This window comes from Cetorhinus maximus, chromosome 28 (genome assembly GCF_964194155.1).
Source record: "Cetorhinus maximus chromosome 28, sCetMax3.hap1.1, whole genome shotgun sequence".
Taxonomy (NCBI): Eukaryota; Metazoa; Chordata; class Chondrichthyes; order Lamniformes; family Cetorhinidae; genus Cetorhinus; species Cetorhinus maximus.
The window spans coordinates 13,450,874-13,468,939 of record NC_135906.1 but is presented as its reverse complement, the minus strand read 5'-3'; the positions used below and the strand labels follow the sequence as shown (position 1 = coordinate 13,468,939).

Below are 18,066 nucleotides of genomic sequence, written 5' to 3'. Positions count from 1 at the left end.
AGACTCCCCAGTCCCTGACTGCCTTAAAGGCCTGGGGCTTACCTGAGTCCAGGTCCCATTGCTTTTACTCCTGAGGTGTTGCCTGCAGCACCAGCAGTCCCACGACTGAGTTTTGGTGCTGCTGGGACTGTTAGAGTTGAGGTTAGGGTTAGAGGCTATGATTATGTTTAGGGTTAGGGGCTAGGGGTTAGGGTTTTTCATTGGGGTTTAGGGTTAGCGATAGGGGTTAGGGGTTATTGTTATGTTTAGGGTTTGGGGTTAGGGTTAGGGTTTATTGGTTGGGATTAGGGTTAGTTTTAAGGGTTAGGGGTTATGATTATGTTTAGGGCTTGGGGTTAGGGTTGGGGTTCATTGGTTGCGGTTTGGGGTTAGGGTTAGGGTTTCTTGGTTGGGGTTAGGGTTAGTGTTAAGGATTCGAGGTTATGATTATGTTTAGGGTTAGGGTTTAGGGTTGGGGTTCATTGGTTGCGGTTTAGGGTTAGGGTTAGGGGTTATGATTATGTTTAGGGTTTGGGGTTAGGGTTAGGGTTTATTGGTTGGGGTTAGGGTTCGTGTTAAGGATTAGAGGTTATGATTATGTTTAGGGTTAGGGGTTAGGGTTAGGGTTCATTGGTTGGGGTTAGGGTTAGTGTTAGGGGCTAGGGGTTATGATTATGTTTAGGGTTACGGGTTAGGAAGTAGGGTTAAGGTTTAGAGGCTGCAATTTGGGGTTAGGGTTGGGCTTTAGGTTTAGCATTTAGGGTTAGGGGTTATGGTGAGGTTTAGGATTGGTGGTTCGGATTAGGGTTTCTGTGCTTATTTGAAGATTCCAAATTACACTGCCCTGGAAATTGGATGATTCAGTTACCAGTTAGCTGGCATAAAGGCAAGTTTACTAAAGAAATATCTGAATGTGGAGACAGGAAGAGGATGAGCACTTTTCCCAGCTCTCGCAGCAGTCCTGAAGACCCTTGTCAATCGCTGCCTGGCTGCTTATTGTATGTAAATTCAATGTAACTGCATCAAGCTGCTCCTGGGAATCTATAGTATATTATTGCTTCCAATGGGATCCCGGGGTCCAGTGAATGAGGTGTCCAGATGATTCTCTGCCTAAACTCAGTTTCTACAATGAAAAGAAACCTTCAAGACTGGACAATTACTACTAAAGACTTTATGTACGAAATGTGGAGCTGACCAGATACCAGTCCGGCCTCCTACACTGAGTCACCCATTCGCTTTTCTTCCCAGCGTTTTCTATTCTTGGATAACTATCTCCACAGGAAGCCACAAAACATCGTTATCTCGAAACCGATCAGGAAAAGCTAAAGAAGATGAGATCATTTCCAACACAGCAAGTTCCAACCTCTGCTTGTTTGCCCAATCAGCTCCCTATGTGGGCAATATCTTTATTTTCACAGATACCCACCCAACACACAGTTTCTCCTCATTGTGTGTTCATTGTATTAAAGTTAATATTCACTCCATTCTGATTCCAATTCAGCATACCTATCATCTGAAAACTATTGCTGCACTCTTGTCAGTCATTCTATCCTTCTATATATATTTATTTATATACATAGATAGATGTGCGCGTACATACACACACACTCTCACACCACACACACCATACACACACCATACACACACTACAGACACACACACACCGCACACATTACAGACACACACAGACCACACACACATGTATACACATTCACACGTACACACCACACACATGCACACACCACACATGCACAACATACACACGCACACATTCACACCACAGACACACACACCTACACACCACACACACACGTTCACTCGTACATACCACACACACACACACATTCACACTACACACACATATCCCATTTAAGATGGAGATGCAGAGGAATTCCTTCTCTCAGAGGGTCATGAATCTTCGGAATTCTCTATCTCAGAGAGCTGTAGAGTCTGGGTCATTGAATATATTCAAGGCTGAGATAGACAGATTTTTGATCAATAGAGGAGTCAAGAGTAATGGGAAACAGGCAGGAATGTGGAGTCGAGGCCACAGTCAGATCACCCATGATCTTATCGAATTGTGGAGCAGGCTGAAGGAGCTGTATGGCCTACACCTGCTCCTCTTTCTTATGTTCTTATAACCTGCTGGCTTTTACAGGATTGGGGTCATACAATCACAATATTCTTAACTGCCTTGTCTCCACTCTTCATTTTCAGTGTCCTGCATGACCCTTCACCTCAGCTCCCAGAGCATAATTTGTGCTTCAACTCCTCAAGTGAGAAGGCTTCCTCAGCCATAATCTCTAAACTCCTCCGGGGGGAATGGAGCCAACATACAGAGCAATCCTTGTGGTCTTTGCATTTCTGTACTTTAGAAATGCAATCAATGTGAAAGCATAAAGGGAACATGCCATTCCTGATCATTGAACTGGGGACAATAGCTTATAAACAAGACCCAGATATTCGGAGACCAATTCATGAGTTTGCAATCTTGAGGATTAAAAAAAAACACTGCGTAGCAATGATGTTCGTTTCTGCAGTGCTCAATGGTTCAATTCTTCTGCGCTCGATTATGTGTATCTGGCAACTGATCTATGCTCACTGTGCTTGATCGGTTAAGCCTGGGTGCGGACTCTGAGATAAGTGAACAGACGCAGAAGCATCTAGGAGTTGGGCTAGAAGACATTTTGAGACATTGTACGAAACTTTGTAAATAAGGTTCCTGCACACTTAGGCCGGAATTTTCCAGCCCCTCACACCGGCAGTATCTTCTGGTCCCCCTGATGTGAATGGAGATTTCAGTGGTTTGCTGGCACTACCACAGAGGAACCCACTGTTGGGGTGGGGGGGGCGGTGGAGGGGGTGGTGCTGGAAAACTCTGGCCTTAGAAACTAATGCCATCTCTGCATTGTTCTGAGAAAAATCAAATATATAAAATGCACAAACATTACAAGTACTACAATTTAAATTTATTGGTTGTCAAGCACATTGGGACATTTTAAGAATGGGATAAGGCTCTAAATACATGCAAATCCTCACCTTCTCTCTTAACCGGACACAGTGAAGTAGATAATGTTTTTTAAAGAGTAGTTATTCATTCATGGCATGCGTGTGTCACTAGGAAGGCCAGTACCTATTGCCCATCCCGATTTCTCCTCGAGAAAGGTGAGTCCACCTTCTTGAGCTGTTGCACTTTGTGTGCTGAAGGTCACATTATAAACTATTGAAATTATTATGCCTATAAGTGACCTGTTTCTAAAACTGAAGTTTTGCCTCCACCACCTCTGAAGGCATCGGCATAGATGATGGAAGAGGGTCCAGCATCTTGTCAAGAAATGGAACCACCAGCAAACCAGGACAATGAGCGCTCTGGGCTATTCAACCGTGGCACAACTCACAAAACAGCCTGAACTTGTCCTTAGCTGAAGTCTGGACAGGGAGGGGGTGCAGAGGAGGTTCACCAGGATGTTGCCTGGGACGAAACATTTAAGTTATGAAGAGAGGTTAGATAGACTTGGGTTGTTTTTGTTGGAGCAGAGGAGACTGAGGGGTGACCTGACCGAGGTGTACAAGATTATGAGGGGCATGGACAGGGTGGATAGGGAGCAGCTGTTCTCCTTAGTTGAAGGGTCAGTCACAAGGGGGCATAAGTTCAAGGTGAGGGGCAGGATGTTTAGGGGGGATGTGAGGAAAAGCTTTTTTACCCAGAGGGTGGTGACGGTCTGGAATGCGCTGCCTGGGAGGGTGGTGGAGGCGGGTTGCCTCACATCCTTTAAAAAGTACCAGGATGAGCACTTGGCACGTCATAACATTCAAGGCTATGGGCCAAGTGGTGGTAAATGGGATTAGGTAGGTAGGTCAGGTGTTTCTCACGTGTCGGTGCAGACTCGATGGGCCGAAGGGCCTCTTCTGCATTGTGTGATTCTGTGATTCAGGGGACACTTTCCATTGCAGGACAATTGCAGTGCAGCATTGCAACCCTGGCTATGATAAGTTAACAGGCCAGAATTTGGACCTAGGGCCTTTTGATGTGAATGGTTTAGTAACTAGCTGTATGGTAAATACCTACGTTCACCAAATTATAATTGTCAGCCACGTTACTGATTTATATTGCTTCACTGTCGCTGATTCACAATTCTGGAACTCCCTCCCTAACAGCCCTGTGGGTGTACCTACACCACATGGATTGTAGCGGCTCAAGAAGGCAGCTCACCACCACCTTCTCAAGGGTGATTGGGCGATGGTCTTGCCAGCGACACCCACATCCCATGAATGAATTAAAAAAAAACAATACTCCACAAAGGATAAAATTAATCCATTTTATTTATATTAACTTTCAAGCAGTTTGTTGACAATCTTCTTGTCATACTTCATAATCTGTAAACTGTTTTATTGATGCTGCTTTTGGATTGTCCTAGAGTTCCCCCTGTCTCTCATTCATGGGATTTCCAGAGAATGAATTTATAGCTTCCGATTGTCCCTGACTTAGAGCATCACTGAATTAATGGGAGCCACCTAGAATGCTGAGGGGCATCAACTGAACCGACCCTGAACCAGCTCCAGCAGGAGTCACTGTTGGCAGGTCAGGAGCAGATTTCCCTGCCTACCCTTTACATACTATAGGGTTATCAGCATTTTTAAAAAGCCTTTCATGGGATGTGGGCATCGATGGCCAGCATTTGTTGCCCATCCCTAATTACTCTTTAAGATGGCAACCACATTACTGTGGGTCTGGAGGCACATAGAGGCCAGACCAGGTAAGGGTGGCAGATTTCCTTCTTGATTGGGAATTAGTGAACCAGATGGGGTTTTTTTAAAAAAAAAGACTAGCTTTATATTCCAGATTGATTTAAACTTTAAACTCCACCAGCTACTGTGATGGGATTTGAACCTTCTTACCCATAGCATTTGGATTACCAGTCCAGTGACATTGCTACTACACCATCATTGCCAGATAGATGATGACTCATTATGATGACACCAGGTCTTGGCCCCCTTTGTGTTGCTCCACGTTTTGATACAAAGCTGAGAGAAGTGCTGGCAGAAAATAAAATGTCAGAATAATAACAATAAAAAACACAACAGCATAGAACCCAATGCATAGGATTGAGCGTCCTTCCAGAATCAGACCAGATACTTTGAAAAACACGGCACAATGTTCTTTAACAAGAAGTCACACTGACTCATGATAAACTATTTACTGTACGACATAAAATACTTCAAACACATAAGAGCAACAGAAAGAGAAACCCCCGAGATTGGTTTCATTAGGATGGTCCCTTCCACTTGGGTGGACGGTGTCTGGTGCAGAACATGCAGGTCAAACATGTGTCTTCTTATCCTTCTTTGAGCCCAAGTCCGTCCCCATTCCACTTGTGCATCTTCCACGTGGTATTCCTCCTGTCGGTTCAGAAATTCGTTGACCCATTGTACGGGCCCAATCTGACCGATGAGAAGGATCCATAACGGCCTCCTAGCCCATCAATAGCAACAACGTTCATTGAGAGATTCACAAAGGGATGTCCCTCCCAGCACAATCCTCCTGGTAAAAGTGCATGTCGGCTTTATTCTTCAAGTTCCGTCCGAAGTTGTTCATGGTGTGCTGTGAAGGCTGCTGGGTCTGCCCTGAAACAACCGACAAAGATAGAGGTCGATTAGTCAACGCAGTCTTAGCTTCTCGCTCTAAAACACGGTCTTGGTTTCTTTCAAAAGCCACAGCCACTGCACACAGGCACTGTGTGGTGGTGCATCAACTGTGACTCACGGGGTTGAACTCTTGCCTTTCAGTCGGAAGATTGTGAGTTCATTTCCTCACGGAGGTTTTAAAAAAAAGGTGTAAATCTATGCTGACACTCCAATGGAGCACTGCTGAGGGTTCTATTTTAGCACCAGTAATAATTTCACTCGCTGCTGAGCTTCAGGGTTGCTTCCTGGTTTGTTCAATATGTTACGCGGTTACTTTGCAGATTCTGGTTCCAATCCAATGAGCACCATGCCCGTCGGATAGCTGAGCTGTGCACTGGAATACCACAATTCCCAACTGTGCTCTCCCAGCAAGTGTGTCTCCACAGCAGGAGTTGCATCCATGAAGTTAGCCTTTACATAGACGTCGCTTCAGCCTTGTTGCCTCAAATGCCCTCTGAACAAGGGCAGTTAGGGATGGGCAATAAGCGCTGGCCTAGCCAGCGATGCCCACATCCCATGAACGGATACAAAAATGTTACCCACCCAATTATTGATGGATGATTGGTCACCAGAGGGAGAGATGAAGCAACGCAGTCCAAGTGAACTTCAAACAAGACTGTTGTTCGGCCAGTAGATGTCACTAACACACTGAAAATGTACTAGCTCAAATTGGGGTATATTATGCTTATGGGGGTTATTTATTGACTCCTCATTTTAAAACCCTACCTTCAACATTGGATTACTGAAAGCTGAGACTGGATGGGCTCCTTGCAGGATTCCTTACCCAGCGCTAAGCTGGTGCTCCCCAGTGTGGGGCAGTTGCCAGGATGTATTGGCAAATTTGTTCTCCTTAGAGAAGAGAATGCTGAGAGGAGGATTGATGGTGGTCAACATCATGAGGAGTCTGGACAGATAGAGAGAAACTGATCCCATTGGCAGAAGGGTCGAGAACTAGAGGACATCAATGTAAGGTGATCGGCTAAAGAACCAAAGGCGATGCGAGGAAAAGCCTTTTTTCAATGCAGCATGCGGTCAGGATCTGGAATGCACTGCTTAAGTGTGTGGTGGAGGCAGATTCGATTGTGGCTTTCCAAAAGGATAACTTTTTGAAGAGAGAAAATTTGCTGAGCTACTGGGGAAAGGGCAGGGGGTTGGGACTGGCTGAGTTGCTCTTGCAGACAGCCAGCACAAACATGATGGGCCGAATGGCTTCCTTCTGTGCTGTAACCATTCTCTGATTGTGTGTTAAGGAGCTTCGGCTATGGTGTCATGGAAGGGTCCACATTGACTGACAGGCAACCAAGCTTGTCTGTGCAACAATGACCAATTTTCCTTTAATTGAGGAAAGGAATTTGCATTTATATAGCGCCTTTCGCCACCACAGGACATCCCAAAGTGCTGTGCAGCCAATGGCGTACTTTTACAGTGTGGCCACTGTTGTAATGTGGTAGCCAATCTGTGCACAGCAAGCTCCCGCAAACAGCATTCCGATCATCCTTTCTTTTGTGATATCAGGTGAAGGACAAATATTGGCCAGGAGACAAAGGAGAGAACTCCCTGTCCTCCAAAATGGTGCCATTGAATCGCCTCGATACAAGAACCCCTTTGACAGTGCAGCACTCCCTCACTACAGTGGATTGGATGATCAAATTCCAGAGTGAGACTTGAACCCTCAACTTTTTTGGCTCTGAGCTAAGGGAACCAAGGCTAACACTGTGGAATGATAAGGGACAGCAGGCGATTAAGGAATCCAGAATACTCCCAATCATTTCCAGATGTTTCCCTGGGCTTAACAGCAGGTCACCCCTCCACTCAGAGCGAGGGAGCACCGTGTAGAGAGATTAAAATGGAGAAGCAAACCTGGTGAGTTGAGGCATTCCTTGATTGCAAATTCATCATTGGCACAGTGGAAGTCTGGATGAACTCTGAGTATAGAATGGGCTTTAAGCAGCAGATGCGTGAGATCTGTTTCCAATATTCTTCCCTCACCTTTGAAAAGAAAATGGCCAAATTAATGATCAGACTGGTGACACTCGTATGCAAAGTTCTAGAGGATCAGACCTCGTGGGCAGGTATCTGAATCAAGAGACACACACACAAAGGAGAGAAAAAAATACAGGATATGTTGACATGGTGAGATCACAGCACAATAGGATCACATGGCATGTTCAACCCGCATAGCAGCTCCTCGAAAGCGTTATCCAATTAGTACCACAACCCCCTGTTCTTTCCCCGTAGCTCTGCAAGATTTTCTTTATCCAGTACAGTAAACTGTGTGTTATCCAGCACCCTTACAAACCGCGATTCTCTCCCAGCCGGAACTTATGACGTTCCCCTAAGGCAAATTGCCACTTTCCCAACCGGAAGCGAAGCAATTATCCGGACACTATACAGTATTATTTAATACTTTAATTTACGTTTTAGTGCACTGTTGAAGGTTAGGAGTAAAAAGAATATGGCTCTTTACTTCCTGAGTACATGCATATTAGTTAACGCTACAAATATTGTGCTATATTCCATCGGTAAATAGAACTCTCCGTTAACCAGCATTTTCGATTAGCCGGCACCACCCATTCCCGGAACATGCCGGGTAATAAAGATTTGACTGTACATTCTCTTCTGAAAGTTGCTGTTGAATTTGCTTCCACCCCACCCTGTTAGGCAGTGCATTCCAGATCACAACTCACTGCATTAAATAAAATTCCCCTCACTCTCCATCTCTGGATTTTTCTTTCTTTTTTTTTGCCAATTATCTTAAATCAATGGAAAAAACAAATGAAATGAGTGGCGAGGAGGTTTGTGAGGGGGGTGGTGGGGTGTAAACACTGGCAGAGAACAGTGTGACCGGCCAGTTTCTGTACTGTAAACTCTGTGTCGTTTGATGAGGTACAGTGGGTGCTGGGTGTTGAGAAAAGGAAAGGGGATAGAATAGGCCAAGGCAGGAAACACAAGGAGTGGCCAAAGGGGAGGATTGTGAGCACAGGTCGAGTGTCCTTTATCTGAAACCCTCGAGGCTGATCGCGTTTTGGATCTCAGGTAATTTCGGTTTTTGATACAGCGCATGTAAACTTACGTTACAGTCGCCTAGGCCTCGGCCAGATCTAGCAAAAGGTAAATCAAATGGCTGGAAGAGTGAGATGTGGTCAGTGAGTAATAAATACGGGGTGCCTGTAATAAGTCTCTCCTCCGCACGTTTGCCACAGAAATTGTCAGGTAAACCGTGTAGATAAGCAACTTGACTTCCTGTGCAAAAGGTCACGGAGGTTCAAAAACGTATGGGTTTTGGATGCGTTTCGGTTTCAGATTTACAAATAAAGGTTACTCGGACTGCGTTTTTAAAACAGGGAGGTGGGGAAACAGAGAATCCTGGAGAGGGGGTTTCAAAGGCACCGGTGTTATGGTTGAACAAGAAACTACCAGTGATGAAGTAGAGGAGGCAGAGGCAAGGAGAGGCCTGGTCTGGGGGAGGGCAGGGAGCGAAGGGAAGCCCAGGGTCGCAGGGATGGAGGGAATGAGGAGAAGGCGGGTGTTAGTGGAGTGGACGGAGTGAGGGGTGAGGAGAAGCTGAGGGGTTGAGGAATGGAGGGATTGAGGGAAGGCTAAGTGTTGGAGGGATGGAGGGAGTGTGGGGACCCAGAGGAGAAGAGCTGACGGAATGATGGGACAGTGTGGGTAAGGGTGTGGGCTAGAAAATGTTAACAGAGTTGACTGGGTACATTGTGAAGAACTGATGAGGCGAGGCCACAAAAATGGGCATTGGGAAAGTCAATGACTGCTGAAGGGTAAGATGGCGAGAAGCTTAGTCACGTTGCAGAGATGTCCCGGGGAACCTGCCTGGCTCAGTTTCAACCATGGGCCTGCTTCAGAAGCTGATGGTCCAACTCAGGCCAGTTCCAACATCGCATAATGGAAATAACGTGGGCAGCCACAGGCAGGAGGCTGCATCACAATGTCGGGAAATCTCACAACTCATGCTCTCCACCCCTTAGATGAAAATCTAGGCCAGAATGATAGAATATGGGGGGTGTGGGGAATATCAGTGAGGGTTACAGTGAGCGGTGTGGGGTTTATCAGAGAGTGTTACAGTGAGGAGTGTGGGGTATATCAGAGAGTGTTACAGTGAGAGGTGTGGGGTATATCAGAGAGTGTTACAGTAGGGGTGTGGGGTATATCAGGGAGTGTTACAGTGAGGGGTGTGGGTTATATCAGAGAGTGTTACAGTGAGGGGTGTGGGGTATATCAGAGAGTGTTACAGTGAGGGGTGTGGGGTATATCAGAGAGTGTTACAGTGAGGGGTGTGGGGTATATCAGAGAGTGTTACAGTGAGGAGTGTGGGGTATATCAGAGAGTGTTACAGTGAGGGGTGTGGGGTATATCAGGGAGTGTTACAGTGAGGGGTGTGGGGTATATCAGAGAGTGTTACAGTGAGGGGTGTGGGGTATATCAGAGAGTGTTACAATGAGGGGTGTGGGGTATATCAGGGAGTGTTACAGTGAGGGATGTGGGGTATATCAGAGAGTGTTACAGTGAGGGGTGTGGGGTATATCAGAGAGTGTTACAGTGAGGGGTGTGGGGTATATCAGAGAGTGTTACAGTGTGGGGTGTGGGGTATATCAGAGAGTGTTACAGTGAGGGGTGTGGGGTATATCATAGAGTGTTTACAGTGAGGGCTGTGGGATATATCAGAGAGTGTTACAGTGAGGGGTGTGGGGTATATCAGAGAGTGTTACAGTGAGGGATGTGGGGCATATCAGAGAGTGTTACAGTGAGGGGTGTGGGGTATATCAGAGAGTGTTACAGTGAGGGGTGTGGGGTATATCAGAGAGTGTTACAGTGTGGGGTGTGGGGTATATCAGAGAGTGTTACAGTTGCGTGTGGGGTATATCAGGGAGTGTTACAGTGGGGTGTGGGGTATATCAGGGAGTGTTACAGTGAGGGGTGTGGGGTGTGTCAGAGGGGGTTACAGTGAGGGGTGTGGGGTATATCAGAGAGTGTTACAGTGAGGGGTGTGGGGTATATCAGGGAGTATTACAGTGGGGTGTGGGGTATATCAGGGAGTGTTACAGTTGGGTGTGGGGTATATCAGGGAGTGTTACAGTGAGGGGTGTGGGGTATATCAGGGAGTGTTACAGTGAGGGGTGTGGGGTGTGTCAGAGAGTGTTACAGTGGGGTGTGGGGTATATCAGGGAGTGTTACAGTGAGGGGTGTGGGGTGTGTCAGAGGGGGTTACAGTGAGGGGTGTGGGGTATATCAGAGAGTGTTACAGTGAGGGGTGTGGGTTATATCATAGAGTGTTTACAGTGAGGGCTGTGGGATATATCAGAGAGTGTTACAGTGAGGGGTGTGGGGTATATCAGAGAGTGTTACAGTGAGGGATGTGGGGCATATCAGAGAGTGTTACAGTGAGGGGTGTGGGGTATATCAGAGAGTGTTACAGTGAGGGGTGTGGGGTATATCAGAGAGTGTTACAGTGTGGGGTGTGGGGTATATCAGAGAGTGTTACAGTGAGGGGTGTGGGGTATATCATAGAGTGTTTACAGTGAGGGCTGTGGGATATATCAGAGAGTGTTACAGTGAGGGGTGTGGGGTATATCAGAGAGTGTTACAGTGAGGGATGTGGGGCATATCAGAGAGTGTTACAGTGAGGGGTGTGGGGTATATCAGAGAGTGTTACAGTGAGGGGTGTGGGGTATATCAGAGAGTGTTACAGTGTGGGGTGTGGGGTATATCAGAGAGTGTTACAGTGAGGGGTGTGGGGTATATCAGAGAGTGTTACAGTGAGGGGTGTAGGGTATATCAGAGAGTATTACAGTGAGGGGTGTGGGGTATATCAGGGAGTATTACAGTGGGGTGTGGGGTATATCAGGGAGTATTACAGTGGGGTGTGGGGTATATCAGGGAGTATTACAGTGGGGTGTGGGGTATATCAGGGAGTATTACAGTGGGGTGTGGGGTATATCAGGGAGTATTACAGTGGGGTGTGGGTATATCAGAGAGTGTTACAGTTGGGTGTGGGGTATATCAGGGAGTGTTACAGTGGGGTGTGGGGTATATCAGGGAGTGTTACAGTGAGGGGTGTGGGGTGTGTCAGAGGGGGTTACAGTGAGGGGTGTGGGGTATATCAGAGAGTGTTACAGTGAGGGGTGTGGGGTATATCAGGGAGTATTACAGTGGGGTGTGGGGTATATCAGGGAGTGTTACAGTTGGGTGTGGGGTATATCAGGGAGTGTTACAGTGAGGGGTGTGGGGTATATCAGGGAGTGTTACAGTGAGGGGTGTGGGGTGTGTCAGAGAGTGTTACAGTGGGGTGTGGGGTATATCAGGGAGTGTTACAGTGAGGGGTGTGGGGTGTGTCAGAGGGGGTTACAGTGAGGGGTGTGGGGTGTGTCAGAGAGTGTTACAGTTGGGTGTGGGGTATATCAGGGAGTGTTACAGTGAGGGGTGTGGGGTATATCAGGGAGTGTTACAGTGAGTGGTGTGGGGTGTGTCAGAGAGGGTTACAGTGGGGTGTGGGGTATATCAGGGAGTGTTACAGTGAGGGGTGTGGGGTGTGTCAGAGAGGGTTACAGTGGGGTGTGGGGTATATCAGGGAGTGTTACAGTGAGGGGTGTGGGGTGTGTCAGAGAGGGTTACAGTGGGGTGTGGGGTATATCAGGGAGTGTTACAGTGGGGTGTGGGGTATATCAGAGAGTGTTACAGAGACAGACATGGTTTATATTATGCAATACCTGTTACAGGAACGTTGATAAACACAATAGAAAGTAATTGCTTCATCCTTGATCCGGTGATTGATTCTATCCGGGTCAGAATAAGGCACCAGACCTTACACTGCCTGGGGTATTGAGCATGAGCTGCTACCTGAACATGTCTGTCTCCTACCTGTTTATTTAAGAGACAGTGAAGAATGAAGATGAACGCCCCTTGAAGGCTGTTAATGATGGTGAATATATAAGCCATGGCGATGGTTTCCTCTTGAAAATGGAAAATTCCAAATATCCACGTACAGCCCAGGAGAAAGAGCTGTGCGATTGCCGTAACTGTGAATGTCCTGCAAGTGGGACACAGGAAACAGAGTCAAATCTCCTTGGTCTAGCCGGACAAAGTGGTTTGAATAAGACAGTGCTCTCCCTACAGCCAGATATCCTGGCACCACGCATACCTGATCATCTTCAGTTTAGGTTCATCCTTCTTAATAGAGGACATCTTCTTCGCCAACTTGATCAACGTGATGCTATAAAAAACCAAATTGACCTGAAAAGAGAGGGAATGTTCAGTTACAGTATAGCCAAGGAATGCCTCAGACTTAGAGGGTTTGTGGTACAACAAAGGAACTTGGTCTAAAATGAATGTATACGTGGGTGCTCCCAGACCAGATACACAGCCAACTGGAGAAGAGTCTCTGAAGAAGAGTCACATGGACTCGAAACGTCAACTTTGTTTCTCTTTTCACTGATGCTGTCAGGCCTGCTGAGTTTTTTCCCGGCATTTTCTGTTTTTATTACAGAGCCAACTGGACACTCTAGGGCAAAGTCCCCTCTAACCTATCTCGGTGAGTTCTCCCAGGCCAGATACTGAGCTAAGGTTCCTCTGTGTTATCCCATTCCACTCTTCCTGGATCAGATGCAGCACAAGATCTGCGACCTCAGTTGATTTTTACACTGTGATCTCCATTTTGGGTGCTCTCATGCATTGTCTGAGTTTGGGGCCTGTCTCAAGCATGTTACGTTCTTTTTGTATACGGAGATCTAAAGGCAGCATGCATTTGAGGCTGCCTCCACAATTTTCATGGGTGCACATTTGAATTCTGTATGTAACGCTGTTGAATGGCAGTGCCAGTGGGGAGGCTGCTGTTGGTGTGACACCCACCCCAGGTCTAGGATCATGGATGGACCCTGGTACACAGATGAGCGACGGTGGGAGGGGTTGTGTGGAAGTGGGGGTGGGGTGGTGTTAGGGGGCTCAGCATCAAGAGGCAGGGGATGTGCCCTCCTCACCTCCCAGTGCTGGGTCCCTTGATCAGGCGCTGTGCCTTTGAATGAAGGACACCCACAGCCCCAGAAACCTGAACTCAAACACGCCAGGGTTTGCTAGTTGGGCTCTCCGTCTGGTAAGCACCTCGCCTGCAGCTGGGTTAATACCAGTGGGGCTGGGAAGAGGCCCTTAAGTGGGCATTAATTAGGGGCGGGGGCAGGAAATTCTTCCAATAGCCTCCCTGCCACAGACTTAATCGGGATGGAGGCGGGAGAATGGCAGGGTCCCCTTCCTTCACCCTCCCTGCTGTCAAACGTGCCAGGGACGAGGCCATTAAATTTTGCCCCACACGCCTGCCTTTGCCCCATATCCCCTGAGACCATTGGCTCACAGAAATCTATTAATCTCAGATTTAAAATGAACAGTAGTTGACCCAGCCTCAACTGCCATTTGTGAAGGAGGGCTCTCAATGTCCACCAACCTTTGTGTGTAGAAGTCTTTCCTAACTTCGCTCCTGAAGTGGGGTGGTCCAGAATAGAGGGAAAAAACGATTGTTCCGTGTAGAGGGCAGCAGGTCAGGGGTGAAGTGGAGATGCAAGGGTGGAAGGATGTATTGCTGGTCTATGGGAGATCGATTGACATCTTGTCTGGGCATTACATTGCCAGACTGGAGTCCATGATAGGACAGATTAGAGGCTAGGACCAGGGGGCTCATTTTAAGAATGCGGTCTCCCTCTTAAAATGGAGATGAGGAGAACTTATTTCTCTTGTTCGTTTGTGGAATTCTCTTCCCCAGGGAGCAGTGGAGGCTGGGTCATTGAATTTATTCAAGGCTAAGTTAGACAGACCTTTGATAGACGAGTGAGTCAAGGGTTATCGGGGGTGGGGGAGGGGGGTGGTGGGGAACGGGCAGACAGGAAAGTGGAGTTGAAACCACAGCCAGATCAGCCATGATCTTATTGAATTGCGGAGCAGGCTCGAAGGGCTGAATGGCCTACTCCTGCTCCTAAGTCCTATGTTTCTAAATTGGATAGGGACTTTGGGAGGAGTTGATTTAAGAACATGGACATTTTAGCCTCCCTTTCTCACATTGAATTTAGACCCTAATCTTACATTACCCCAATTTCTTACTTCCTCCTCAAATCCCTTGATATCATTTTACTTCAAGAAGTTATTCTGTACCATTTTGGATGATTGGTTTAACCAAGCAGGTGGAGTATCAACCTGTAAATCCTTCCAACACACGCCAATGGCAGGTAGTAAGAGCGGGAGAGATTCCTGGTCGGCCATGTGATGGAAAGAAAATTGGAGCCTCTACCATCACTATCCATGGCTACAGACCACAACATGCATGCATAGTGCAGGCTGCCACAGCAAGTTGGACTTCCTGAGTGAACTCTAGCACACCGTTGGCGAGACCAAGGCGTATTGTGTGCAGTTTTGGTCTCCTTACCTAAGGAAGGATGTACTTGCCATAGAGGGAGTGCAACAAAGGTTCACCGGACCAATGCCTGGGATGGCGGGATTGTCTTGAGGAGAGATTGAGGAGACTGGGCCTGTATTCTCCAGAGTTTAGAAGAATGAGAGGTGATCTCATTGAAAGATACGAAATTAGGACTTGGCAGGTTAGATGCAGAAAGGATGGTTCCCCTGGCTGAGAAAGGGTCAAGAACCAGGGTGCATAGTTTCAGAATAAGGGGCAGGTCATTTAGGACTGAGATAAGGAGGAACTTCTTCACTCAGAGGGTGGTGAAGCTTTGGAATTCTCTACCTCAGAAGGCTGTGGAGGCTTAGTCATTGAATATGTTCAAGACAGAGATTGATAGATTTCTAGATGTTAAAGATATCAAGGAGATAGTGCAGGAAAATGGCATTGAGGTAGAAGATCAGCAATGATCTAGTTGAATGGTGGAGCAGGCTTGAGGGGCTGAATGGCCTACTCCTGTTCCTATTTCCTATGTTCCTATTTACACCACCGCCATCAGTGGGTTTAACATCAAGGATCAGTTGTGGCAAAGCATCTCAAACCCTAATAACACTTTGTAAAAGAAAGTTTCTACTATCTCATTTTTGAGATCCAGCTTATCTTGGGGGTCATAGCTTCATGTCTTTGAATTACGTGCAATGAAAATAATCTCTCTACGCTTTTTTCACAACCTCTCTTCAGTAAACCGGTGGGACATTATAGAGAGAGAGAGAGAGAGAGAGAGAGCGCTTTATTGCACTCTCCAGACATCCGACCTGGAATAGTCGTCTTTGGGATGAGAAACCAAAAAATGAGGCAATGTTTCCGTTTCCAGTGCCAATATTCTCAAAATTGACAAGAACGTCAACTGAGTTAAACAGAAAGACACGCTGGTTGTGTTCCATCCTTGGTATGAGCGTACGATCAATATAAACATTGTTCAGAACAGGAAGGGCTCAGAGCGCTGACAAGTGTATATCTTTTTTCAGAGATGAATCTTGCCCATCGTCCTACTTATCCTATAATCCCTTTTTGCTGCAGAATGTCCCCTTCAGTGTCTTTCCCTGCTCATGTATCCCAAGCTCTGTTACCCATTAGTTGAAAGTATTCCATCTGAGAATATCTAACGTCCCTCATTTCTTAACCTGTGTGGTTCACAGCTTCAGCTCTTTTCTGCACTTTACACCGGGGGGACCAGCCCCCTTCACAATAAATGTGCTTTGCGTGGATTTTTTCTGTGTGATTCTCACCGTTATGATCACACACACTGGCCCCAGGAAGCTCCACAGGAAATTATTTTTCAGCGACAGCCAGCAACTGCAAGTGGAAGGAAATCGACTGTTAACAGGATTATAAATAGAGAAACAGACTGAAATTTGACAGATTTCTCGATGCTAAGGAATATGGCAGGGCACAAGAGTGGAGTTGATGTGGAACTTCAGCACCACACAAGTGCTAAGCAATGACCATCTCCAACAAGAAAGAATCTAACCATTGCCCCTTGACATTCAATAGCATTACCATCACTGAATCACCCACTATCAACATCCTGGGGGGGTTACCATTGACCAGAAACTGAACTGGGCTAGCCATATAAATACTCTCAGAGACTAGAAATTCTGTGGCGAGGAACTCACCTCCTGACTCCCCAAAGCCTGTCCACCATCTACAAGGCACAAGTCAGGAGTGTGATGGAATACTCTCCACTTGCTTGGATGAGTGCAGCTCCCACAACACTCAAGAAGCTTGATAGCATCCAGGACAAAGTAGCCCACTTGACTGACACCCCATCCACCACCTTCAGCATTCACCCCCTCCACCACTGGCACAGTGGCAGCAGTGTGCACCATATACAAGATGCACTGCAGCAACTCAGCAAGTCTCCTCTGCCAGCACCTTCAAAACCTGTGACCTCTACCACCAAGAGGGGTGAGGACAGCAGACGCATGGGAACACCACCACCTGGAAGTTCCCCCTCCAAGCCACTCACCATCCTGACTTGGAACTATATCCCCATTCCTTCATCTGTCTCTGGGTCAAAATCCTGGAACTCCCTCCCTAACAGCACTGTGGGTGTACCTACACCACATGGACTGCAGCGGTTCGAGAAGGCAGCTCACCACCACCTTCTCAAGGACAATTAAGGATGGGCAATAAATGCTGGCCTAGCCAGCGAAGCCCACATCCTGCGAATGAATAAATTTAAAAAATGATCTTATTGACTTGTGGAGCAGGCCCAAGGGGCTGTATGACCTGATGTTCCTGTTCCTTAGGTTCTAAGACTTTGCTGGGCAGTGCAGTTGGCTTATCTAACGCATTGACAGCCATCTGCCAGTAACTCAAACAAAATGAAAGATAAATAATAAAATGTGTGGCACAAGTGTGCTGTTTACTGCCTTTGCAAACAGAACAGTTCTAGTTTTGACTTTTTGTTTTAAAATTCTGGGATATTGACATTGTTGGCAAAGCCAGCACCTATCACCCATCCTGAGTTACCCTTGAGAAAGTGGTGGTGGGCTGCTTCCTTGAACCGCTGCAGTCTATGCAGTGAAGGCACTCCCGCAATGGTGTCATGGAGCCAAGTCCAGGATTTCGTCCCAGCGACAAGGGACATGTTTCCAAGTCGGGATGGTGTGTGACTTGTGGGTGGTGGGGGGGAAACTTAAGAGGCAATAAAGTTCCCATGCACTTGGTGCCCTTGTCCCTCTGGGTGATGGATGTCATGGGGTTGGGAGGTTCCTGGACTGTGGGTGGAAGGAAGGGTTGTCAGAGGGAGGTGAGTGACTGAAGCCTCGCATAGTTTTAGAAAGTTGTTCATCTGGGTGATAATAGTTTGCAAGACAACACCATTTTCCTGAGATAAAAGCAAAGAACTGCGGATGCTGGAAATCCAAAACAAAAACAGAAACAGAAATACCTGGAAAAACTCAGCAGGTCTGGCAGCATCGGCGGAGAGGAGTACAGTT

The 18,066-nt window shown here is 47.0% G+C and overlaps 1 protein-coding gene across 1 annotated transcript in view; it reads right to left on the bottom strand.

Annotated features, from left to right (window-relative positions):
- Positions 1–2,966: 2,966 nt before the first annotated feature.
- Positions 2,967–18,066, bottom strand: part of LOC144668810 (adhesion G protein-coupled receptor E3-like) — a 92,995-nt gene continuing 77,895 nt past the window's right edge. Inside the window, exons 15-19 of the mRNA XM_078531184.1 lie at positions 16,351–16,417; positions 12,824–12,915; positions 12,544–12,712; positions 7,525–7,653; positions 2,967–5,604 (exon numbers count right to left, since the gene is read on the bottom strand). Of these exons, the coding sequence (XP_078387310.1) occupies positions 5,572–5,604; positions 7,525–7,653; positions 12,544–12,712; positions 12,824–12,915; positions 16,351–16,417 (490 nt within the window). The 3' untranslated portion in view covers positions 2,967–5,571. The remainder of the gene's footprint in view (positions 5,605–7,524; positions 7,654–12,543; positions 12,713–12,823; positions 12,916–16,350; positions 16,418–18,066) is intronic.